Source organism: Charadrius vociferus, unplaced genomic scaffold (assembly GCF_000708025.1).
Source record: "Charadrius vociferus isolate BGI_N301 unplaced genomic scaffold, ASM70802v2 scaffold94, whole genome shotgun sequence".
NCBI lineage: Eukaryota > Metazoa > Chordata > Aves > Charadriiformes > Charadriidae > Charadrius > Charadrius vociferus.
Genome location: NW_009648031.1, coordinates 717,859 through 743,958, shown reverse-complemented (window position 1 = coordinate 743,958; position 26,100 = coordinate 717,859). Strand labels below are relative to the sequence as shown.

General features: G+C 34.3%; 1 protein-coding gene across 1 annotated transcript in view; it reads right to left on the bottom strand.

Moving 5' to 3' along the window:
* The window catches only part of DMD (dystrophin), a 927,929-nt gene that overhangs the window by 589,972 nt on the left and 311,857 nt on the right, over window positions 1–26,100 (bottom strand). Inside the window, exon 43 of the mRNA XM_009883534.1 lies at window positions 23,787–23,937. Coding sequence (XP_009881836.1) covers window positions 23,787–23,937 — 151 coding nt within the window. The remainder of the gene's footprint in view (window positions 1–23,786; window positions 23,938–26,100) is intronic.

The following is a 26,100-nucleotide window of genomic DNA, read 5'->3' as shown; positions in this document are numbered from 1 at the left end:
CCCCCCCCAGTTTAAAAGATAGCTATTTTCTGAATTTTGCCTTAGTTTCAACAGTAGGGGGAGGGCTAGTCATATGGTATTCCAGATCTATTTTACTTTTACTTTTCCATTTTCCTAGAAAACGGGTGCCTCCCATCCTCCTGATGTCTTAGGTAAAATTAACACCAAGACACAAATACCTTGGTTATCCTGCCCTAGGATTTTACTTCACACTACCTTTCGATATCTAACACTAGAATACTGACAAGTCCCTACTTGCCACCGCCTACCTCCCATCCATCTTTGCCCAGGACAGCAATTGCATACCTTGAAAACAATTGTTGCCCTAGCACAATTTATTTCAAGATAAATTTTGAAGTTAATTCAAAAGTGGAAAATCTAAAGTTTATGTAAAATGGAGCAATGGGATTTACCTCATATCTAACTTGTCATGTCTGCAGCACAGATCTTTGTATCTGAGAGAGTTATCTAAACTCTACAGCCAATAGAAGTACACAGACACTTTTAGGACATAATGTGTCTCATGTTAATGTGGATATTTAAAATACATCGAATGATTTTTGTCTCTCATGTGCCTATTGCTTTCCATTAGCTATAAGGGCAGTTCAGAATGGTACCCTCTCTACACTGTAGACATGTAAAGTTAAGTGAGATGAATCTTACTTTATTTATCTATATCAAAAAGGATGAAAATACTTCTTTGCCTTCCATACACTGGAATAGCTTTCCTTTTAATAATTTTTAAAATGTTTCCCCATATAAACTTTAAAAATACACGTAATTTTGGTTCAGAGCATTTTAGGGCTAGGGTTTTTATGTTTTACTCTCACAATTGTGTTCCCTCAATTTCGAGCACAATCTTTTCCCAGTATATAACCACGTGAGAGATTTAGCTTCTAGACATGTTGCACATCACTATGGTCTCTTAGGATTTCCTAGAAAATTTCCCAGAAGTAAAAGTCAGTGGAGTTCATGACCTCAAAAAAATTACTGAATGCCACAGTAATTTGGAAATTCACTTTCATATCTGCTTTGCAGTACACCTCAAAAGTCTGATCCAAAGAAAAAATGGCTATCTTCAATGAACTTTGACATCAGACCTAGAGTAATTACAACAGGTGCCACAAAGTTTTTTGTTGTTTTGTTTACAGAATAAATCAGTGGTTCTGTGCATATACAGTCAACAAAGGATATATCTTTTATAATTTATGTTATAATAAAATTACTTAGAAAAATAAATTTAAAGTAAATAAATAAAAATTACTATTGAAATAACAAACACCAATTCACATGCTAAATGAAGAATATCTGGCCTATATCAAATGTTAGATATATACAATGAAATGTCAATCAATAGCATCCACCAAAGCAGCAATTTTAATACTAAATCCTTTCCGTACAACAAATACCCTATAAAATAAGAATTCAGCAGTCATCCATTAACTGTTTGAAACTACAGAATACAGAAAAGAGGCTTTAACAAAGTAAAAAATTGGTGGAAAAGACAAAATCAGATTCATGTGGGACAACTAAAGTACTTTTACAGCTTCTCCAACAGCATCTGTTGGGAAAAGCTGATGCAGGCCTGCCTTTTATGCAATGTAATCACAACCTATTAACTCTGCCCCAGTTAGATCAGCACTAGCTCCACACTACCAAAACTACCAAGCCAAAAACTACCAAGCAGTCATTTTGACCACATTACCTATATTCACTACTTATTTTTTATAATCACAACATACTTTAAACCTTAGTAGATTCATATTTTCAAAATGTCAGCTATTTTTATGATGAATGCACTACACAGTAGCTAGCACTTAGCTCTGTCATTTAATACCTTTCTAAGAAGGAAAACTGTGAGCAATCTAAAATCCATGTCAAGTATGTATCATATGTAGCCAAGCTTCTTTCTTTAGTGAAAATATAAAAGTCTCATTGTCCTAAGCATGAAGCATAAGCATAAAGCTCTCTGATCTTAGTCCATCCAGTTAGGAGATCCGTTTGACATTTGAAACATACAGAAAGTTTCAACCAACAAATATTACAGAGCTCTAATCTGGAGTGAAGTAACTGTTCAAACTCTATTATGTGTTAAAAACTGCATCTCTTAAATGCATTTTTTTTCTCTTTTTATTTTTCTTTCTCATCAGGGCACCTCGGATTAGAGAAATATAACCAGGTTTATAAAACTAGAGTGTTTCTTCCAGACCAACAAAAAAAAAAAAAAAAGAAGTCAAGTTTGATTTGGATGAAACATGCACCAGGAGTGACCCAGACCTGATTACTGGGAGGCCTATTCTTCTTAAAACTAAGTATTATAAAAAGGATAACAAAGTCTGAAGTGAATCAGGTTTCAGTGTCAGTTGCTGCTGCAGACTAGGAATACAAATGTTTTAAGAAAACATTTAGTATTGGAATTTGGAAAAAATAAAGAAGGAAAATGGAAAATACTTGCATGCTGCTTTGCTTCTTGCATGCCCCTTGCTTGAGCGTGTTAATGTCTTTATAGCATAGTCTTGAATACTGTGCTTTGATCATCTATTCCACCTACAGTGAAGACCTCCTGCAGAAAACTTATTAATCACTCATTTAAAATAGATAACTCCCACCAACCAGAAATAAAATGTATTTGCTGACTTCTTACTTAGGGTTCATGAGGAAAAAAAAGAAAATCCAGCTTCAGCCATTCCACCTGAAGCTGGATTTAACAAGCATAGATCTACATGAAATAGGGATATCTGAAGAGCCAAAGCTCAATTAATTGCACCTAACAATTAGACCGAGTGTACTTCTTTGTTTCAAAAAGCATTTGTCATTTAATGCCATAGGACCGTTATGCAGAACTACGGAAGGATCTTTCTGATCTTCAGATAGGAAAACAGCAATTTCCAACTGACAGGGTTAATCTAAGAAAGAAGAATTCCTGGACACAAACCCACTTGTAATCCAATTTCTGCCTTGTCATTCAAGTCCTTATATTCCACACCCCTTCTGTAGGGAGTGCTAACTGAAGGATGAAGTTTTGCACGCAACAGGAAAATCTCTCCTTCTCCGGGATTAGGTTAACCGTGACCTATGCAACTATTAAAAAAAAAAAAAAAAAGGGAAAACCAAACCAAAACCTTTTATATGATAAAATTACTATTACAAAGGAGTGATACTGAAAAAAAAATGCACTAATTGTCTCTGTAGCACCAATTCCCTGAACAAACTGAAAAAAAATCTATTTTCATTGGAAAAGCAGAAAAGTGTACAAATGGACCTTTGTCATTCTGTCTGAGTAGCTTAGGCTGAGAAGTAAAAATAAAATCCAAATTTATTACTGAGGTTTTATATTCACACATAATTGTTGAAAACATCTTAGACTATGTTGCTTTTCGCAACCATAAAATTTGTTTGAGAGTAGCAAGTTAACACTTACATTCACTGTATCAGAGTCACAATCATCTTCTGTAAATACTCTTCAGAATGAAACCTTCTAAGTGGTAGCCATCATTCTTACTATCAACTTTCCTGGCAATAGGTATCTGTGTTTGTATAAAATCCAAGATGCTTCAAGAACTGTATTAATCTTGGCAATTTTTTGGCTCTCTAAATATATATTAATGACAAACATTGTCTGCAGGGGATAAGAGAATTTTCTTCTTTTTTTTCTTAAGGTCAATAGTTTACTACTTCCATCACTACAGACCTACCCTAGGAGTCTGTGAGACCAAATGATAATAACCAACACTGAGAAAAAGAAAAAAAGGGAAAAAGAAAAAACATAATCATCCATCTGACAAGCTTTAGAATTGACTGAAGTTAAGAGAATCAAAATAATTGAAGTCAAGTTTCTACTGTAAGTATTCTGGCGAAGTCCTGCTTTGCCTAGCCCCGATTATTTGAAACTAAAATACAAGGGATACAGACTGACCCAAAATTAATGATTAATATTTCCTTTATAGGTTGTGGCTATAATTATTGAAAAAGAGTTCCTGAAACTTTCTTAAAGAGCCCTAATGGTATCCTTTCCAAAAATCCATGACTTGTTTTCTCCAAAGCTTCGGGTAACTCCCTTGTTCCAAGACTGCAAAATAACAGTCATAGTAGAAATAGTTCTTTTCTAGGAGAACGTAGGTAAGATGAAAAGGTAAATCTGACTGTGGACTTACTCTAATGTTCACTTCCATAAACGTGTGTTTTCTTACCACATGTCACCGGTACATTGCAAAATCATCTGTTTGCCTTTCCATTGAGTCTCACTTTTATGAAATGCTAAGGTTTAAAATTACTTTTATTATGCTTCAGCATTCCTGTTTAACTAGCAAACCATTTTCAAAAAGGTAAACAACAAATCTAACCCCCATAGATAAAACCTCCTATTTTTGTTTGAAAAAAATTTGAGTCCTACATTTTATCTTATGAGATTTTCTTTACAGGCCACGTGTTTCTTAAACTGAAAGAGACTACATTTGTGCTACTGACCACAATACTAATTTATGGAAGTACAGGGATGAGTTGCAGGGAGAGATGACAGTTCATGTTTTACTTTTGGTGCCTTGCTTGACACCATTTAAATATTTTCATGTCTAGTGGTAGGACACAGGGCTAAGTGTCTCAAAACTCTGGTCATCCTTTGAAGGAGAAATTGTGGAGACCAGATTCTTTGACAAATTTCTGCCAAATAGAAATTGCATGTCTTGACCACTCATTTATGAGTGGATATCCAGAAACCTTATAAAAGAAGGCCTAGGTAGAAGGAAAAAAAACAAAACAAAAAAAAAAGTGCTAAGAGCCCTTATATACTGTCTGTACATACAATCACATTTACTCAGAACTCTACTAAAACCATCTTCTGGAATAATGAAGTAGAAGTGGTAGAAATGCATGGCAACAAGCAACCAACAGTGGAAACAATAATTAGGAATGCTGACACATTGCAGCAACTGTAAATGACAGCCAAATAGTTTTGGTAACTCTTGCATTTGGCAGGAGATTTTTCTGCCTGTAATATCTCAGTTAAACTAACATTCATGCCAACTGCTTTGGGTTCTGCTATGGAATATATTTAATTTAAAATAAAAATTACCTTTCCTAGAATTTCCCAGCTGTGGGAGATTCTACTTGTCTCTTTCTTGATCTGGACTAAAAGTTCCAAGGATGTTACTATTTTGCTACAAGGAAAAAATGTTCATACTTAAGCCCTCCTTCAAAGGTGCGTTGTCCTAACTTTCAGAAACCAATTAGACATCCATGTGCATGTTGAAACACACAAAAATTTTAGGAAAAAAGTCGAACATTTGAACATAGCATATTGTTGTACTTTAAGAAACTATTTCCACATCTCTATAAACTAATAGTTATCTTAACCTTCATTTCTGGCCTCTTTCACCATATTTTTTGCATAGTTTGTTGTTGCATGATTTTGAGTCATATCTGAGTATGTCTCATATACATATTGCGTGTATCTTGCACAGATTTTGCTTCCAATAAAGCCTTGGAAACTTTCTTCAAAGAATGATTTATGCAAGGTATAAAAAGTGCTACGTTCACATGTGAAAATTATACCACAATATTGTTCTCCCAGGAGCCATAAACAGATCAGAGTCCAGTTTGTGCTACGAAAAAAAGAAATATAGACCTCATTGGGACTTTTAATCACAATATGCCAGCTCTGAATTGAAGATCCATTTTGTATCATGTCCCACTGGACTAACAAAAATCTGCTTGTTTACAGAAGTTAAATTAAAACTTTTAGCTGAAAAAAAGCATACTGAAGGTGTTGCCCAGCTTTCAATCAAAATCGGTCTTATTCCTGTCAAAATCCTATGTGTGTTGTGCCGCATTTTCAAATCGATTGTTCAAAACCATAGCTATCACTAATAATTTTTTTTCTGTGTTCCAAGATTGTTAGGAAATATCCTTACAGAACTGGGAATAATTTTATTCTGCACAGTATTCTGTGGACATAAAGAAAAGTGTAAATTAAATTCTCATGTGGTCTTCCTTTTCCATCAATGGTTTCAGCCTCTGATCTGCACTAGTAAGTTCATTTAATTGCAAGAGAAAAGCAGTGAAGCCACTAGAAACTTAATTCTTCAGCACTGAATTTATTTAAACGGAATACCATCCAAAAAAAAATCTGACAAGTTAGCATTCACAATGTCACTCCATTTAACAGAGAGACACTGTTGTGATTTTTTCCAACAACAAAAAAAAAAAAGAGATGGCACAAAAAACAGTAAAGGACCTCTAACTTCTCTGTATGTTTTTTGGACTTTTGGGTAAGGCTTGAATAATAAAATTCTGGAGCTAGATTATGGTTACATTAGGATTTTTATTGACTACAGACAACAGGATAACCAGCTAGGAGGCAACACTATTGATTTCTAGATTATCCCCAAACGAGAAAGCTGGAAAACTCTTGTAAGAGACAAGTACAAGAAAGCTGGAGAGGGACTTTTTACAAGGGTATGTAGTGATAAGGCAAGGGGTAATGGCTTCAAACTGGAAAATGCTACATTTAGAATAGATATTAGGAAGGAATTTTTTTCACTATGAGGGTGGTGAGGCACTGGAACAAATTGCCCAGGGAAATTGTGGATGCCCCATCCCTGGAAGTGTTCAAGCCCAGACGAATGACGCTTTGAGCAACCTGGTCTAGTGGGAGATGTCCCTGCCCATGGCAGTGGGTTTGGAACTCGATGATCTTTAAGGTCCCTTCCAACCTAAACCATTCTATGATTTTTTTTTTTATTATGACAATTGGACAATTTTTATAGACTTGATAGAGTATGGTAGATTATTTCTTATTCATACTAGGATTGCATACGTTGGAGTGACAACCATAGTGGATTGGAAATATGGAATGCAGGGGAAGAGTTTGCCTCTAGGACACATATTGGTCATTGTTCTGAATGACTTAAGTGGTAATGATAATGTAACAGGAATTATTTTATTTTTAAATCATGCTTATAGATGAAGAGGTGCTTCAGAAATAATTCCACACAGAAAGGGAATGTTCCCAGTCTGTGTTATGACCACGTACTCATCCACATACCGTATTTTATGCTGAAATATGCATGTTATTTACTAATTGCTAAACTCTAATTGGTACTTGTGCTGGCCTGTCATTGTTCAAAAACTGGTATGTTAGATGTACATATTCAGATATATGTGTGGAAATCACTGGTCCATACTCTCACGTCAGAAAATTAAGATCTGAAGTTTTCACTGCTATAATCACAGCTATGCAAGAATCAATTTGTTTGAATGCATAGGGCATCACTTGCACTGGCTTTTCTTTGGTGTCAGAAAATTAAAACCTGTGTTATACAAATCAATGGCAAGCACAGGACTTCAATTTCTAATATTGTGATTTTTCTGTTTTGCTGCTTCTTAGACTCTCTTTAGATTCTTTCTTATATAAAATAATTAAAATAATTTTTCTCAACCTATTATCTGAGAAAACTTACCAGAAGTCAGAGGATAAGAGAGCAGCAAAATCTTAGAGATCTAAAAAGATCTTAAAAACTATAGATACTTAAAAAACAAGATCTTAATAACTATATAGTACTCTACAAATCAAAACCAACAATCCATCTAATCATGGCACAGCGATACATTCAAGAGGGATTGAGTTAACTGTAGTAAAGTAAGAACAGTCAAAAATGAGAATAGTAAAAATCTGGAGCTTCATACTATACTTAAACTTGTATTTTAATGTTTTAAAGTCCGTGTGGGTTTGGGTTGGTTTTTTTTTAGAATATTTTTTAGCAATTGTGCAGCAGAATTTTGGAAAGAATTACTTAATCTACTGTTATATTACTTCATCACTTGCTTAATGTGCCTGATTATTATGAAGCTATTATGATATGACAGTGTAGTAATATTCAAAATCATTACCTACCCCTGTTTATACAGTTTGTAAATTTGTACTGTCTTCATGAGATCAACAGTAGCTAACATTACTAATTTCTACCATCATGATAAACTGTCTCTGAGGTCAAGGATCTTCAACAGAAGATTTTTAAATCAACTTTATATAACAGCTGCTGATATTAACTTATGAAATAATTATGTACTACTTGAAATACTCAGCATTATAATACAAAGATAATATAAGCACCTAAAATGAAAGAAACCAGCTTAACTAGGATTCTAAATTTTAAACAAATTTGAATACCTATTTCTCTCTGTGTCACAGAAACTACTGCCAAAACTAAATGGTAAAACAGTCTATGTATCAGCTAGCATGAACAATTCTGTCAGGTCTACGATGCATAATAAAATAGGATACATTAATTTCTTGTATCATACTCATTTTGATTTTAAAATGCAACTTAGAAAAACTTCAATACTAAAGTAGAAACTAAAATTTCTAGACTTGTACCATTTTAAATGAAGCTTTATTTTCTGCATGATATTACTCATAAGGACATTTATAAATTTTACCATATTCTGAGCTTTTAGAAAGAGAATTTAAGCGTATATTCTGAGATTCTCTCTATAATATTATTTCATGTTTCTACGCTGTTATTCTGTTTTTGGAGGAGTGGGAACAATTTCAGAACAAATGTAAGAAATATGGGATAGTATATGCATACATGCCTTTTACAAATATTCTGGTCACAAATGAACTTCAGAGAATGGGGCACATCCCATTGTATTATAACATAGTTCAAACCCATTTTTTTAATGGGATCACATTGAACACAACTTCACTTGCTGTCTTTCCATTAATTGTAAAATTTAACCTTGGTTTATATATTCACAGTAACTTCATTGAGCTTATCTTTTGCTTTTCTCCTGCTGCCATGTGCTCAATATATCAGTCCTGCTGCCAAAAAGCATGTGCTTTTTTCAGAAATACCATTATGAGAGTCAAGTAGACTAGAATGCTTTTACAAATTTGTAAATAAGCCAAACAGCCATGAGATAATTACATTTCATTAAAGTGATTTTTATTCCTAAATGTGTTATTCTTTCCCCCAGTCACTAACAGCATTATTGCAAATGATCTGACCATACAGGTAGGACAAAATATATCAGAATTCATAATGTCTATTTGTCAAAATATGAGAAGTATCTTTTTTTTTTTTTTTTTTTTTTTAATTAGAGAGATTGGATTAAGAACAAAAGTTTTGTTCAAAGATTGTGTTCTGAAAATGCACCGAGAAGGTTACCCTCAGGGTCACTTATGAAACCATCATGCCTTTAAAATGCATAAAGTCTGTTGAGAGCTGACTAGAAACCAATCAACTGAAAAGAAACAAAGAGAAACCTGTTAAAAACATTCAATATTATGACTAGATTAGTTCTCTAACTTCCTAAGGCAAACAGGAGTATGACTTCCACCAAGCAATATCCATTGTTATCAGAGCTGCCTTCCCTCCTTTCCCGATTTCCTGATCCCACTTATTCTTTTATTATTATTATTTATTATTATTTTGTTATCAAATGAAAATGTGACAAGGAGGATATTTGCTCTCAAAAATAACTTATCTGGGGAAATGAGGGTACAGCAATGCTCCTACTTGCTCCTTTTCACTGCAGCATGCTTACAATTTAATCTCAGTCCAGACTGATGTTCCAGTATCAAAATAATGTTAGTATTAATTAAGTAATCCTAACGTTGCTAATTTTAAATTCTTAATGTTGTGGTTTTGGTTTTATTTTCCCAAAACCTATACTGACAGAAATGTTTTCTTTAACTAAATATTACATTTACATTGACTGGTCTCCAAGGATTTCAGGAAATCTCTTGGAGCCTGAGAGAACTCAAAATCTGTATACAATCTATTCTTATTTGAAATTGCATTTAGACAAAGGAAAAAAAAAAAAAAAAAGAAGTAAATCATCCCTGAATGCAGAATAAAGCTTTTATAGAATTTGAAGATTAGGGGATAGATGACTAATGCAGAGGACCCATTACTGGTAGAGAAATATAGATCCGTTAGTAACCAAAAAGAAAATGAAGCAGCACATGCATTGGTACAATTGAAAGTACAGTCTACCTCTAGGAACAAAGAATTCAAACCTTGCTCATAGCCTTGAGAACTCTTATAATGGAAAACAACAATTCTGAAAAAGATCTGAAAGCAAGAGAATAGTGGACAGAGGAAAGTGGTAAAGAATCAGTTACGCCTGGAGTTTTCATTGTGACACAGACAAAGGAGTTAACAAAATCCTTTGAAGGCATAAAAAGAAATGCATATAAAGAAACAGAGAGGCTATTCTTCCTCTGTGTTTTGCTCAAATATAGCTGTCACTGAAATTCTGCACCTACATTACAAGTAATATGTTGTAAAAGATGGACAAAGTCAGGAACGCCAAGTCATCTGTGAAATCATAAGGTTTAGTCATACACTAAACAGTATTGAAAAATCTGTTCATTTCTTTGCGAGTTTAATTAAACAGTGACTATGAATATGTGAAAAAAAAAAAAACCAAACACAAACAACTATTGAAAACCTTAATTCTAGTGTTCCCTGTAGCTTTTAAAAATAGACTGGAATTCTGTCATGAGAAAACATAGAATCATAGAATGGTTAGAGTTGACCTTAAAGATCATCTGGTTCAAACCCCCATGGCCAGAGACACCTCCCACTAGACCAGGTTGCTCAAAGCCCCATCCAGCCTGGCCTTGAACACCTCCAGGGATGGGGCATCCACAACTTCTCTGGGCAACCTGGTCCACTGTCTCACCACCCTCACAGTAAAACCATATATTAGGCACACTGGACAAGACAGAAGGTTAATATTATGTTGCTTTAAAAAAGCGAACTGTTTCATACCCTAATCTTCTTAATATCTAATCTAAATCTACCCTCTTTCAGTTTAAAACTGTTACCCCTCATCCTATCACTACACTCCCTGATAAAAGAGTCCCTCCCCATCTTCCCTGTAGGCCCCCTTTGGTACTGGAAGGCTGCTATAAGGTCTCCCCTGAGCCTTCTCTTCTCCATGCTGAACAACCCCAACTCTCTCAGCCTGTCTTCATAGAAGAGGTGCTCCACGGTAACCTAGACATAGTGTCAGCAGCATTTCAAATATAGATGAAGTACAAATATCCATTAAAAAACATTAACTTTCACTTTAATAACAAATATTTATTTATTAATATGAGATATTCAACATATTCCATGGAAGTGCCTCTTTCGTAGGTTTTTGGGATTCTGGAGAAGCCAAAAAGATACAATAAATGTACTCCTTTTTATATGATTCGATTTTATACTAGAATGATTACCAGGATGATACATTTATTCCTTTAACTTTCTCAAAGCTTACAGTAAACCACCATAAAGTCCCTTTTCTATCAGTCTCCTCCATCATAAGAGAAACTACAGTAGTAATTTTAACAGTTCCACCGAGTTTTGACATAAAAAAACTCAATAACACAACAAGCTCTTGGCTATATACTAAACACTGTCTATTTGATGTATGCTGATTAATAATTTAAGATTTTCGAACTGTCAAAGTCGCTATGTTCCAAAAGCATGAGTTCCTCTAGTGGAAACATCAAGTCACCAGCATTAACTGTTGAATTGCTTTTCTATTGTTATTTTAAAAACTAAATATGTACTATTTGGGTCATTACATTTCTTTCCTTTTTAAAATAAACAAATGAACACAAAGATGATAAGTTTATAAGCCTAATTTCATTGACTTGATATTTTGGCAAAGTCTTTGTATTATTCAAAATTATGAAATCACTCCTGTTGTCATCTTGCAGAGCATTCAGACACTGAAGCACTCTCACATGGCTTCCCTTGCTTACGGCAGGGTTGGAGAAGGGTTTTGAGAATCATCAGTCTCGTGTAACAGGAGCCATTGCTGGAGGCATTACAGTTACAAAAGAGGTAATGAAATAGGGTAGTGATAGTAAATTTAGAAAGAACCAAGCAGGCTTTATCTGAGACAGCTAAGAGTTGCAGCAATATCACAAGGTACCTTCCTAAGTGCGCAAGTTGCTCTGTCTCTAAATCCTGTAACATTCAGTAGTATTGTAAGGGCTAACAAAAGACTCAAAAGAAAAGATGTTGTCAGTAATCATAAATGAGATTGGTGTGTCTTCCAAAAATCAAATCATAAGTACAGAAATAATGCACCCTATGGGTCCAGTATGTTAGGGTACCCCCTTTAGTTGAAGTACATAGTTTTGACAATATTCTAATCACAAAATCCTTAATCACAATCACTATTTTCAGTCTATTGCTAAGCTCTTTGTTCTGCATTGATCACAAATGCAATGTTTGCAACCAGTATGATTCCAGCTCTGAGCTCTTGAGAGAAAGCCCAGCTAAAACTAAGGCCCCACTGCACCAGACAACACACAATTACAGACCAACACTCCTTGTCCTGAAGCCTTTATAATCTGATAGAAAACACTACAGGACTTTGTGTTATCAGAGCAGTTCCTGAGATCTGCTCTACTCTTATCAAAGAGCTAACAAATACTCATTCATTCAAAACAGATTTTTAGCACAGGTTCTGGTAGATTACTCTAAGACAGAATGCTCTTGAATGGTTTAACTTAATTTAGAAAGTATCTTGCACTCTTGAAAGTTAGGTCTATTAAATCAGAGTGCTTTTTTTTTTTTTTTTTACTCCAAAAATGATTTTGCCTTTGAAGGCACAAGCAAAAGTCTCTCATGCTATTTTCAGCCTCAGATACATTTATAACGAAATACCCCTAGTTGTGTTTTTTTTCTTAAAGGCATCAATTTACTAAAATACCAGTACTAAAAATGGCGTAAGCCCTTACTATCAAACCTTCCCATTAAAACCAGTGATTTACCTACGATGTACAGAACAGATCTTTTCCATTTCAGCTATTAAAAACAAGCTATTAAAAACTGTTAAAGGCAAAACATCTTGTGCAAACTATTTCAGATAGGTGCCATGCTTATTGCAAAATGCAGAAAGAAAATTTTTGTGATCAGAAATTTTAGTTTATCTTACAATTTCCAGTAATAAACTGTAACTTAATGGCTCCACAAAGACTGGACAAATGGAACAATATTTGGGTTGCATTCGAGACATCTGTAAGGACTGAACCACGGGACCCAAGATGAGCTTCACAAAGAGAGATAAATAGCCAGATATTTTCGGAAAAAAGCAGTAGCTGGCATTAACATGTTCTTAGAGTCTAGCCTCTAAGGGGGAACAGAAAACCACCTTGTCTTGCTATGGAAGGCAACAGAACATAGTTATCCGGTGCCAACAAATAATGAAAAATACATAAATAAAACTGATCACCTAACTTACATTAAAGAATCAGCATCTATTTCCAGCTTTCAGTAAAATAAAACTTGTATGAACTGTCTTACATAACACAGGTGAATAATACATCCCATTTCCAGCACACTAACAGGAAATTAAAATTCAGAGAGCTCTCTGCCCATCTGCTCATCTTAGGACCCTCCAATTCAGAAACTTGTTTATTACATAACCAAATATTTTTTTCTGAATATTTTAATTTCACTTCCAATACCACCCCAATAGCAGAACCTTGCCCAGTTTCAGTACCTTTCCTCTGTAAATGTTCTCTTATGCTACATTTCCACAAAAATGACAAATAATACTGGATTTTGACTGTCCACTTTTGAGGGGATATGGTGAGATACCTCATAATACTGTGAAATCGGCAGATATTTGCCATCCTAATATAGTAATTGTATATTGGAAAAGTTGCATTCTGAAATCAGCAAAATTCTGAGCTATGTACGTCTCATATAGTCAGATGATGAGTACAAGTCTTTTACATTGTTGTTCCAGTTGATGCATAAACTGGAATTTGCCACACTCCACAATTCATTACACATCCTTAAATCATTCAACAAAAATGGAACCTTTAAGCAATCTGAGTATATGTGGCAAAAGAACATGTTTATTTCTCCTTTTAATCAGAATCAAGGCAGAATTATTGTTTGAATTTAGAAGATATTCAGCAAATGCAAAATATTTAGACCTATAAAATATTTTTTTTTCTATAGTTGTCTCACTTCCATTGTCAAAAGTCAGATTAAAAAAAAAAAATTGTAGTTTTTATATTTTTTTTTTAATCCATTGGAAGCTCAGATTTTGAGTAAGAAGCTACAGCATATCTGTTATTTTGTTCACTTTTTAGAAGAGTAACTGGTTAATATATTTTCTGCCTGTAAATGTATAACAGAAAAAGAGGATTGAGATCAAACAGTGTCTACTATAAATATCTAATGTTGCCCTGAAAATCTGCCATAAGCTTTACTGAAATAATATGACTTTTTTTTTTTAGTTTTTAGTTTTAGAAAGAAAATTAATTGACTACACCACTGCAAGCCAGCATGATGCAAGCAACAAAATTGAGAACAGATTTCTTCAGGGAGTTCTAAACATGACAAAAAAGAGAAGTAGCCTCCATCTGAAATCTTTTCTGACAAGTGATTGTTGGCCATGAAGTATTTGATAACTATTTAACAAAACAAGTCTGAGAGTTTTAAAGGAACTACTTTTTGGAAAATAATTAATCCAGTTTTCAGTCTGATTTTTTTAAGTTTATATGATTGCATTCTCTGATTATCTGTTGGTCTGCCTTCCACCCTAACCTTGCCCCATAGTTTTAAATATTCTGACTAATTTTAAAAATATTTGACAGAACATTAGAATTATAAAAAATAATCACTTTTTTTTTTTTTCCTTTAAAAGCAACCAGATAAAGAAAACCGGATACTATTGGTTACTAACAGAGAAATAGGTGTAGTGTTTAGACCTTAGTAAACAGCTGAGAATTCACAAAAGAAAAGGGACACCTTATAAAGCCCCCCATGGTAGAAGACATTTCAACTGGAACTTACAGATAACTACAAAACACAAACCCCTAAGAATTCTAGCTTTAATACTTCTGGAGTTCCCAGAACACACTGGAAATACAATTAATGTCAATATTTTTTATTCTTTTCTACTACATGCAGTGAATCATTCAGTGAATTTTATCTTTGTACTGTGGCAAAATGTCTAATCCAATTATGAAAATATATTTATTTCAGCATGAATACATTACTTTGTAATCCATTCTGGCTAGCATCAGTGCTCATTCACTAGTACTAGTAATCCCTGAATATTCAAAGCCCGACGAAATATGCTTTCAAGGGAGGGAGGAAGGAGCACACCTGAAGTAAATAAGTTCTTACATATTTTCAGGTTTTTATGTTTTCATGACTGCTCATCTTTTCATTAAAAAAAAAAAACAAACAAAAAAACCAAACAACTAAATAAAATTTTCCAATAAAATATTAATTCATTTTTTTCTGGAGAAGTTAACACACCCAATGCTGTCAGAGTTCACTTTCAAATATTCTGGATATCTCAGAAAGATCAGGTGACCTTCAACCTAGAAATGCTTATTTTTCTTCTTTGTCTACAAAGGAATATTAGAATTACAAGCTAAAAAACAGATGCCTACTCACAGAATCACAGAATGGTCAGGGTTGGAAGGGACCTCTGGAGATCACCTAGTCCAACCCCCCTGCCATAGCAGGGTCACCTACAACAGGTTGCAGAGGACGGAATCCAGGCGGGTTTTGAATGTCTCCAGAGTGGGAGACTTCACCACCTCTCTGGGCAGCCTGTTCCAGTGCTCCACTACCCTCAAAGGAAAGAAGTTCCTCCTCATGTTAAGATGGAACTTCCGGCGTTCAAGCTTGTGCCCATTACCTCTTGTCCTATCACTGGGCACCACTGGACCCTCTCCAGCAGGTCCCTGTCTTTCTTGAACTGGGGAGCCCAGAACTGGACGCAGTACTCCAGATGCGGCTTCACCAGGGCAGAGTAGAGGGGGAGGATGACCTCCCGACCTCCTGGCCACACCCTTCTTGATGCACCCCAGGATGCCATTCGCCTTCTTGGCCACCAGGGCACATTGCTGGCTCATGGTCATCCTGTTGTCCACCAGGACTCCCAGGTCCCTTTCCACAGAACTGCTCTCCAGGAGGTCAGCCCCCAACCTGTACTGGTGCATGGGGTTATTCCTCCCCACATGCAGTACCCTACACTTGCCCTTGTTGAATTTCATAAAGTTTCTCTCTGCCCTGTTTTGGTGAGTTGGATCTCACACCCAAATATTAGGTAGGAAAGAAGTATGTTGGAAGTTTGCTGTAGGGCTGAAGTAAATATTTTGTTTAAACAACTCAAGCATGTTACCACTCTTTACACACCTGCTACATTCTCTTTAACATAAGAATTTGGAGAAGTAAATGAACTGACAAGTTTATCTGAAATAAACAGTAAATAGTAAAATAGTCAAGCCAAAATCTCCATTCTTCAATATCCACCCATGACTGGTCAAACTCATACCCATCTCCCTTGACTCCTCTCCTTATGTTAACAACCAAACACCTCCACAAAGGTGCTTATAAAGGTTGTCAGTAAAAAGGAATTCATTTTAAAACACCTAAGTGCAAAAGACACAAGACAGTCATCGCAACCTGACAAAAATTAACTTCCAAAATTAGGCTAAATAAATTTAGCTAATGTATTTGTTAGGCAGTTTAAGGGCAGATGCTGATCCTTTGCTGTCTGCTCTGAATAAACATTAAGGTTTTCATAATGCAGGTTTTTTTTTAAGGCAGGCTTTTTTTTTTTTTTTTTTAAACACTTCACTTTTTTAAAGCAACATAAAATTAAGCTGCTATCTTGTCCAACGTGCTTACTAGATGGCTTTACTTTATGGCTTTAGTCTAAAATAAGATAGTAGTGAAAAACTGTATGTGATGGATAGAGTCTGCAAGATCTGTTGGGATGAAATGTTCTAAATAATATTAATAAAGCTGTCCCTGAAAAGGGCCACAGCAAGACTTATTTGTACTAATTTATATAACTAGTATGTATAGAAAATTATTCCCCGAGAGTCTTACCTTTCCCTGATTGTTTTATGTAAGCATTTTTAATGGCTAATTATTCACATCAGAAGACCTAGAAAGACTCCCAGGCTGACCAGTCATTAAGTGACACAGTTCAAATCTCGTAAGTTTGTCTTATCTTCACATCTATGCATCAACAACCACAGTTTTAATCATATGCCATAGCGATCTCTGATGCAATATGGGATGTACCTTTGAAAGACTTATGGAAGCAAACCAGGTAAATGTTTTGATAGGCAAAAGAACCAGCATCAACCTCCTTCAAAGCAGTCATTCATTTAGTCACTCATTTCCCAAAACTTCCAAGACATGGTCAGATTAACTACCCTATTTATACCTTTGCAAAAGCATTAATAATTTTGCTGAATCTGAAGTGTATTAACTGTACAGGTCACTGATTACAAATGTCCAGATTAGCGTGGAAGTAAGACAAATTCATTAGTATGAAACAATTCCATCGTCCATTTCCTTTCTCTTTTATAGATGCACAAAAAAAATGCTTGTGAAACGGCTATAAACCTCAGTCTCTTTCCCAGATCCCCATGTCCTAGTACTCTATAACCACTTGAACTGGTGAGGATGAATCCCCCAAACAGTGAGGCAGTTACAGTCAGGTACCAGGAAGTTTGGCTGATCCAGTCCAAGAACAGTTTTTTCTCCAAGACAGAGAAAAAACCCCATGTTTATTCATTCTTGTCATGTATAAAAATTACGTCACTATGCATCTACATGTGCTAATAGTTATTTCAAAAACTTTCAGCATGAAATGTTTGAAAGATACATCCTAGTTAATAGCTTACAAGATTTAATTCAGTTATTTGAATAAACAATGCCAGGATTTACAATAAAACCTAAATATAGGTATGCATTGTCATCTAATGGTGCAAGAGCAGGCAGAACCACAAAAGCAACTTTAAAATTATTATTTCTCATAGGTTTCAGACATTTTAATGTCCCGCTACCAGTAGCAACAAATTAATTAAAAACTTTTAAGAGGATACAGTAAATTACAAATGAAGAATAACGAAGAACTGCATGCCGTACAGAAGAATTAAATAACTGATATAATTATGAAACAATACTTTTTATAGCTTTACATGACAAGAAAATTTCTACTACAAATTCAGGATAAACTATTTTGATGTTTCATCACTTCCATTAATAGCAGCAACAATGGTGAGGAATCTTTGAACATTAAAATAAAGTTTTTAGGAATTTTATATATCCAGAAATGTATTACTTATAAAGATTACAGTATTAGTTAATATTTTGCTTGGCGAAAGAAAGAAGCAGTTACTATTTTACCAGGAATTGTGATGTCCTCCCCTTATTAACTGAAAATGAAGTCTTTCCATTGTTATAGCACCTTAGTCAAGAAAGGCCTGTGAATTTGTTTTTAAGATGACCTTAAACCAGAAAAAAAATAGTGTTTTGCTTGATTAGGGACCAGAGGTCTGATGCAGAGCTCACATATACTATTTGAAACATTTCTACTGAGACCTTAGAAACTATGGACAAAAACCTGAAATCCATGGGATATTACTGAGTCTAGGTTTTCTTTCATAGAGGCAGCAGCATGCTGCACTCAGAGGTGTTTGATAAGAGGGTGATATTCAGTAAAAAGTAAACCAGTAAGCTTCCCTGAATAGATGATCCAGTCAATATGTAAGCAAGAACTGATGGCATTCATGTAGGCTGGCTATCACGTTTAGAACATTTTAGTGCCTAGTTCAGAACATTTAGTCAAAGTACTAAGGATGTGTAAAATTGTAAGGAGAACCTTAATAAAAAAAAAAAAAAATAGAGTCTACAGAATCTTTTTTTTCTATATAATAGCAGGGGATTTTGTGATTTTGGTATTGATAAAATATTAGCCAATAATACATTCCGGCCAGATATATACCCTTCCAGATATGCCCTTGCAAAATGAAGGACACTGTGCTATATACCATGATCATTCTAATTAAAGATTCTTCTGAAACAATGCTAAATTGTTTTCTCATTGATTCCACATTCTACATTTTCTATCTCTTGTAGAATCATTAAGCAACCATAGACATCTCCAGAAAGAATATTTTGCTACATTTCTACTATTTCTCTGAAAATATTTCGTATCACCAAAAATCACTAGTCAAAATTGAACTAGGTGGAACAAAATTGATTGAAATGGAACAAAATTGAACCATTTGAATCCAAATGGAATACACAGTGGAACAAGAAGTACCAGAGATTATTGGCATAACCTTTATCACTCAGTAAAGCAGGAAATACATCAAAAATACAAAAACTAAAATATAAAAGCCACAATTATTATATTAAAAAATGTATTTTTACAAGTTTTATATTTGGGGGAAACAGTAAACTATCCACCCGCTTACCACTGTGTTTTCATTGTATGAGACTATATGGCCTGAAGCACTGAAACACTTCTTTTCTCTCATATCCTCTGATTCCATTTGTGCTGTATTCCAGAAAGAACTGTTTAAATTTAGTGGTTATTAAATCATCAATATCCATATAATCCAATTTAGATATAAAAGAGAGAAATTATTAGCATGACCATCACTTTCAGCACTGAAGCCTTAATTCTCTGTATCTTTTTACTTTAAACATCTACAAGACAAAAATGTGATGTTCCTGACATTATAGTGCAGTGGAAGGAAGGTCTAGAGAAGGCATGAGACATTCACAAGCCTTTTGTAGGCTTGAATAAGTACTCTAAAATGTAAATGCTGGACAATTCAATGTATGAACAATTTAAGAGAGATCTGTAACTTCCAAACAATTTTTTATAGCCACAGTACCCTCAGAAGGCCGAGTATAATTAATAAGGCCACCACCCAATAATTTCAAAATCTTACTGATTATTTAAGGTCCTCTGTGACGTTAAAAAATAAACACAATATCCTTGATATTTATGCCTGTAAATGAAAGTAAATACTTGAGAAATTAATAATTATATAATAGCAATTTTTTTTGAAACAATGAAACTATAGAAAAAAAGTTCAGCCATGTCTGTTTAGTGGGAAGTACACTTCACTGACCAGTCACAACAGATGAACATCATGAACACAAAGAAATTGTTTTAAAATTCAGACCCAGAACCTAATTATTTTACTATTAAACAAAAAAATGCACCACCTGAAATAATAAAATAAGGTTAAACTTGCAACCCAAAAGTGGACACTAAATATAGACTGCTGACCAACTCTTAATACCAGTGTAAAGAACAAATATTCTGGATGTTCTATATTTTTTAAATATGAATACTGTATTTAAATTCTCAGGTAACGATTTGGGAATGTAACTTGACAATCTAGTTCTGAAACTATTGAACAATTCATCCTGTAGCTGTCTTTTTAGCATTTCTCTATGGCACACGAACACCCTCCATTCTGCACCCTCCCCCCCAGCCCCTTGTTCAATCTTGTTTGCTTCTTTGCTGTATATTAACCTGGTATTAATTCCCTGTACAACATGTACTTTTTTTTTTTTTCGTATGAAATGGAATGTACATTTGGGCTGCAAGGCAGACCACAAGAAAAAAAAATGAAATAACAAATGTTAGAGAAATGATTACAAATGGTATTCTAACACTCAGCCATGGTAAGATCCAACCATAAAATATAGCACCTGAGCTATCCTGATGATGGTATGGATGGTATTTCAGTTTGGATAATAGTGTGCTATTTTGGGAACTCATGTTCCGGAAAGAGGAATAGGCACAGGAAATACAAGTCAAGTCACCTAGCTATCATATGAAAGCAGATTAGAAAACTGCAACTTTAGTTTACCAAATGAGATCCAATAGGGAAAATGACTGCAGCCTATAAGAACAGAAGGGGATAAACATCAGGGAGTAGATAAAACTGAACTACAACCCAGTCTTGGCACAAAAATAAATAAACTGAGTGCAAATGCAGGAAATTGAAGAAGTTAAAGTCACCAAGCATTAAGGAGTGAAGAGACAGAAAAACCTTTCAGTCAGAATGAGAGCAAAACCAATCTTTACTTTCAAGACAGAGTTCAATATGTTTCAAAGGGATTATATGATGTGCTATCTGTAAAACATCCTTTTAAATCCCATGTCTCCTAATCATAGAAGTCAATTACAATTTCTTAAAAACTGAAATGTGGTATTTCTTTTCAACGCCAGAAGTTCCGCTCTCAAAAAGCCTTAGCGAAAAATTCACAATAAGAGTATTTAAGTATTCATGACCTGAAATGAACCAATTCTCTCATTAGGTTTTGTTCATGCTATATATAATGCATAAATGTTGTTTAATATCATGCCATTGTGCAGCAAAAAGGAACACACCTCCCCCCCCCAACCACACCTCAAAGAATGTAATTACCTCTTAACCTATATTAACATAATCACCTAATCATACTGTTGACTGTTTCATTTTACATTAACATTTGACTCTATGTATTTACTGAATGTTAATGAACACATTAATCTTTACTTTTCCAAAGTAGTCCTACCTAGAAATAGTATTACACATCTGAATATTTCACATATTTTTTTCTAAAACAGTTCCTTGTTGAATACAAGACTATTCACCTGCTTCTGAAAGAATTTTCAAACAAATCCTGTTAATTCTGAATATGGTTCACTAAGCAGCATGATCTCATTAATAAAACAAGTTGCTAATCGAGTAAATCAAAATCCTCAGCTGTTTTAACTGTTTACCTAATGGAAATTCTAATGTTCTCTTCTGTCAGCCTCACAGAAGCCTAAAGCTTTTCAAACAAGACACAGCAAAATAAAGAAAGAACCAATGAAGAGAATGGGAACAACATAGCTTCAGATTAAACATTCTTTCACAAATAAATATTAACTAACATGGGGTCTGCATTCTTGAGGTTAGTTGGAATATTTTCACACTATGTGAATTTTCATTAGAAAGGTAGTTTTGTCTGTCGTACTAAACTAAATGAAATGTTTGAGAGACAAATTTGTGAGTTCCAGGGATTTCCAGCACAAGGGAAAAAAGAAGAAAGCAAAAGCTTGATAGACTGCAAAAAGAATATCTTGGTGGAAATCCATTCTGCAAACATATGTTCACAATGTTCTCATATATTGCATAAGAAAATAACAAATGGATGACAGATGAGAAGGAGGCCAGGTCAAGGGGAAATGTAAAACTGAAGCAGACTTGTTCTATACTGAAATCTAAGCTTCTGCATAACAAGGCATTTTCTCAGAGTCTTTCAGTGTGATGTTCAATTCAGTATGAACTTCTTTCTTGATGACAAGAAAATAAGGTTTCTAATCTGTTGGGACTGTACAATGGGCTACCCACGCAGCGCATTTGTACAATGTTCTACACACGCAGCGCATTTATAACATCTATGATACATTTTACCTTGGTCTGGGCACTCTCAAAAAGCAACCTCGTCTCAGAGAGAAAATATTGTTTTAGAAAAAGATTAGAAAAAAGGAGACAAACACTTTTTCCGTGGATCTTTTTTTTTCCCCTAAGTGTTCATTTGAGGCTGCTCAAGGATACCAGAATAGTGCTGAGAAGGGTGATGGAGCAGAGGCAAAGCAAAGAAGAAAGGGTAAGGCTTTGTGACACTGTATTACTATTCATCGGATATATACTCATGTCTTACTTTAGTATTTTATAAGTTTTTCAAATAAATGATTAAAACTGTGGGACAGAGAAAGGGAGACAAAATTTCAATGGAAGTACACGAGCTCTACCTTTTGCACACACAGTAAAGAGCTTCTTTAATTCCTTGGTGACATTCTGTTTTGTCAGCCAGATCTTAGACTTCTTCAGTGTGCAAAATGTTGATAGGCATTTGCAGAAAAATATTTATCTGCTATTTTCTACTACTTCAGCTTAATGAATTACTCAACAGTTATATCTTTTTTTTTTTTTTTTTAATATATATATATTTGCAGTGCATGATTTGGTTTCCTTTCCAGTTCAGCAGTTTTACAGTCAAGAAATAGCAACCAAAATCTTAAAAAGGTGACTTTACATATTAGAATTCAAAAGACACGATCTTTTTTTTTTTTTAACTGTAGGCCAACAAGTGGACTAGTGTTGCATTCGAAACAAAACCGTACCTTTAATGTTAGATAGACCTAACTTCTTTCAACCTGAAATCCTGTAATTCAGTCCAGCAATTCAAATGTACAAATGCCAATTAGTACAGATTTTTTTTCTTATGCACAGGTAGTAATTTATAACATGAATCCAGAGTTTAGTCAAGCCATGTTATTCAGCTGACCCTATCAACTTGCAAAACATCAGTTTAGAATTAATTCTTCATACCCATTACCATTTCAATCATACAAGAGGGAAATGAAATAAACTACCAAGAAACTAGAGTTATTATTTTCCTTATCATGCTCAAAGAGCTTGTAAGATTAAAAGCATATAAATTGGAACTGGACACGTAGGAACTAAGTGGCTATTCTGTCACACTGCATTTCACAAAAAAGCATCCTCAAGGTTCTTTGATTAAAATATGAAACAGGCAAAATAAGCAATACTTGAAAGACATAGTTCATGAAATATCTATTGTAGAGCTCAATGTTTAATCATATTTCTTCCACAAGATTTTAAAATTAAGATACTTCTGCTAGTCATAAGTATTAAATGGAAATTAATGAGCACTTTAAATAAGGCCAAAAAATGTGTAACTATGGAAGTACCACAGTATACCCTATTACCCTATAACTTACTTCTTTTAAATACGTATTTTGAAACAAACTAGTGCAAATTCTTAGTTAACAAGGACATCAGAAATAGCTAACCAAAATTACTCCTGGCCACTCAGCACTAGATATCCTCCTTAAATGAGCTGCAGAACTATACAGAGTACCCAGACCTGCAAATTTCTAATCACTGCAGAAAAACAGGAAATGGGTTAATCAAATCATACCTGGAGAAATTGGTTGGTTTTCGCACGACCCACGTCTCCAGCCTCTACCTGTGCTCTTGACAGCTTCTCTTCAGTTTCAGTTAGCCAATGATTAAAGCTCTTCATGTCACTATGAAAAAGCCTCCACTTTTCCAAAGATTTGTCAAACCGTCTGCAAGTATAAAAGGAGATTAAATAACTATCTATTGATACTTTTTTTATTGACTACAAAGAGAAAAAAAAAAAGAAGAAAAAAATAACGTTGGATGCCTCAGGTTAAATTTGATGTGATGTTGATGGCAACATGTATTAGCATTTCTAACAGTTATATGAATGGAAAAATGGTAGTACTTCTGAACAGTGAAATTATCATTAAGCATATGGGTCACAAATCAGCGTCTTATCAATTTTTTAACCCTTTTCAATGTTTCAAATTAATTCCATGGTCAAAACATGTTCTCAATTCACAGTTTTAGTAACCCACACTAACTCACGTCATAGGTACAACACCCACAGGTCCCAGTGTAACTGGGTACACCTCTCCATCAATGTCCTTAGATTCTAGCATGACGAAAACACCAGTGTTGATAAAAGGCTAACATATCTTAGCAGTTTGCTGTAGCTACCAACGCTGCAGTCACTGTTGGCTAACATACTGGTTGCATGTTGTGACTATACAGTAGTTTTTAGATCCCTTTTCAAAAGGGAAAATAGCTTAAAAGATCTGTGGTGCATCTGACCTACCATGTCATAAAGCAAAGGATCAAAAATATCTATAGACAGATTCTTCAGTCCTTACTTCCCAACTTTAGTCCCATGATCCTACTATTATTAAAGGTTTTTTTTAAAAAATATGAATTGTAATATTATATGTAATACAGATGCAAAAAGCTATTTTTTTAATGGAAATTGTGGTGAGAGACTACCCCAAAGGATCCCAGGCATATACTACAATTCTGCTCCAGTTTTACTGAAAGAAACTCATTCTGTGTGCCTCTCCAATGGATACAAATGTCAATTTATCATTATTGCAAAGAAAATGCAACTCTCTTCAAAGGAATTTCTACTTGTATTTTGTAAAGGGACTTTTTATTAAACCCTTTTTTCCATATATGTTTCACTTCAATTTAAGTATTTGATGAAGATAGTTATGCAAAAATAAAAATGCCTGAAATATAAGGATGATTGAATCAAAATTAAAATATTAAAAAATAGGGTTTGTACCATAAGCAAGGGTGAAAAATATCACATCTGCAAGACTACAGTCCACTATGCAAAAGACTGTGTAAGTACTTTTGGCACTTTGGGAAGATCTCATCTGGTTTTGTCCAGAGTGACTAATTGATCTGGTTCAAGATTGGTTTAACTTAGCCACCACCAAGTACTAAAGAAATGAAATGAAGACAGAATTTGTAGGTTTGTGGTTTTCTGTTGTTGGTGGTGGTTTTTTGTTTTGTTTTGTTTTGTTTTTCAGATGGCCTAGGTCTTAATGAATTCAGTCATCCTATGTTTGGATTGGTTTTGAAATGTGATCACTAATCAGAGATTTGCTAGAATGTTTTGTTAGCAGATCATCATTAAACATGCTACTGTTGTTTAGTTTAATAATCCTCCTCTATGAGATTATTATAGGTTTTAGGGTGTACTTAAAGGATAAAACCAAAGATGCTCAATTATTTTTCTAGGAAGTAATCTGGTTCTGTATCAACAAACTATACAATTGTTTGAATGTTAAAGAGTTTAAATCACCAAATAAGATCACATTACTATCAGGGAACACAGACCATCTCTTCCATTGTATTGATGTTTTTTTTTTATTTTTCAGAAAAAAATATAAGTTTTTCTTCTCTTCTATTGGTTATATATTCCCACCTTAGTTTTCACATTTTAAAATCTTTTAATACCATACAGTATGAATATCACTATATCCATTCATAACCGTCTATGGAAGGATATGTGCTTTTCCCTAGACCTCCTTTTCTGGTAGACAAAGATTTATTTTGCTGAACACACCTATACAATGATGCAGTTTTCTTGCTTCTAACGTACTGCATATAGTAATCACTTTTGATGAATAATACAAAAATAGAGTTGGACCAGCAAGCAGTGAAACAGAGATTTCATACTTATTCTATTACTTTAATTATAAGATAGGGAAAATATAAGGCATAGAAAAAGCCCACAATTAACAATCTAGGAGAATTTTTTTTTTTTTAAAAGCGTTTGATCACAGAAAGCATTCCTCGTACTGTTCTACTAGTTTGGTCATAAAATGCTGAAGGAAAAATAATAATTATTTAATTAAAACTTTAAAAAACACATTTTAAAAGAACAG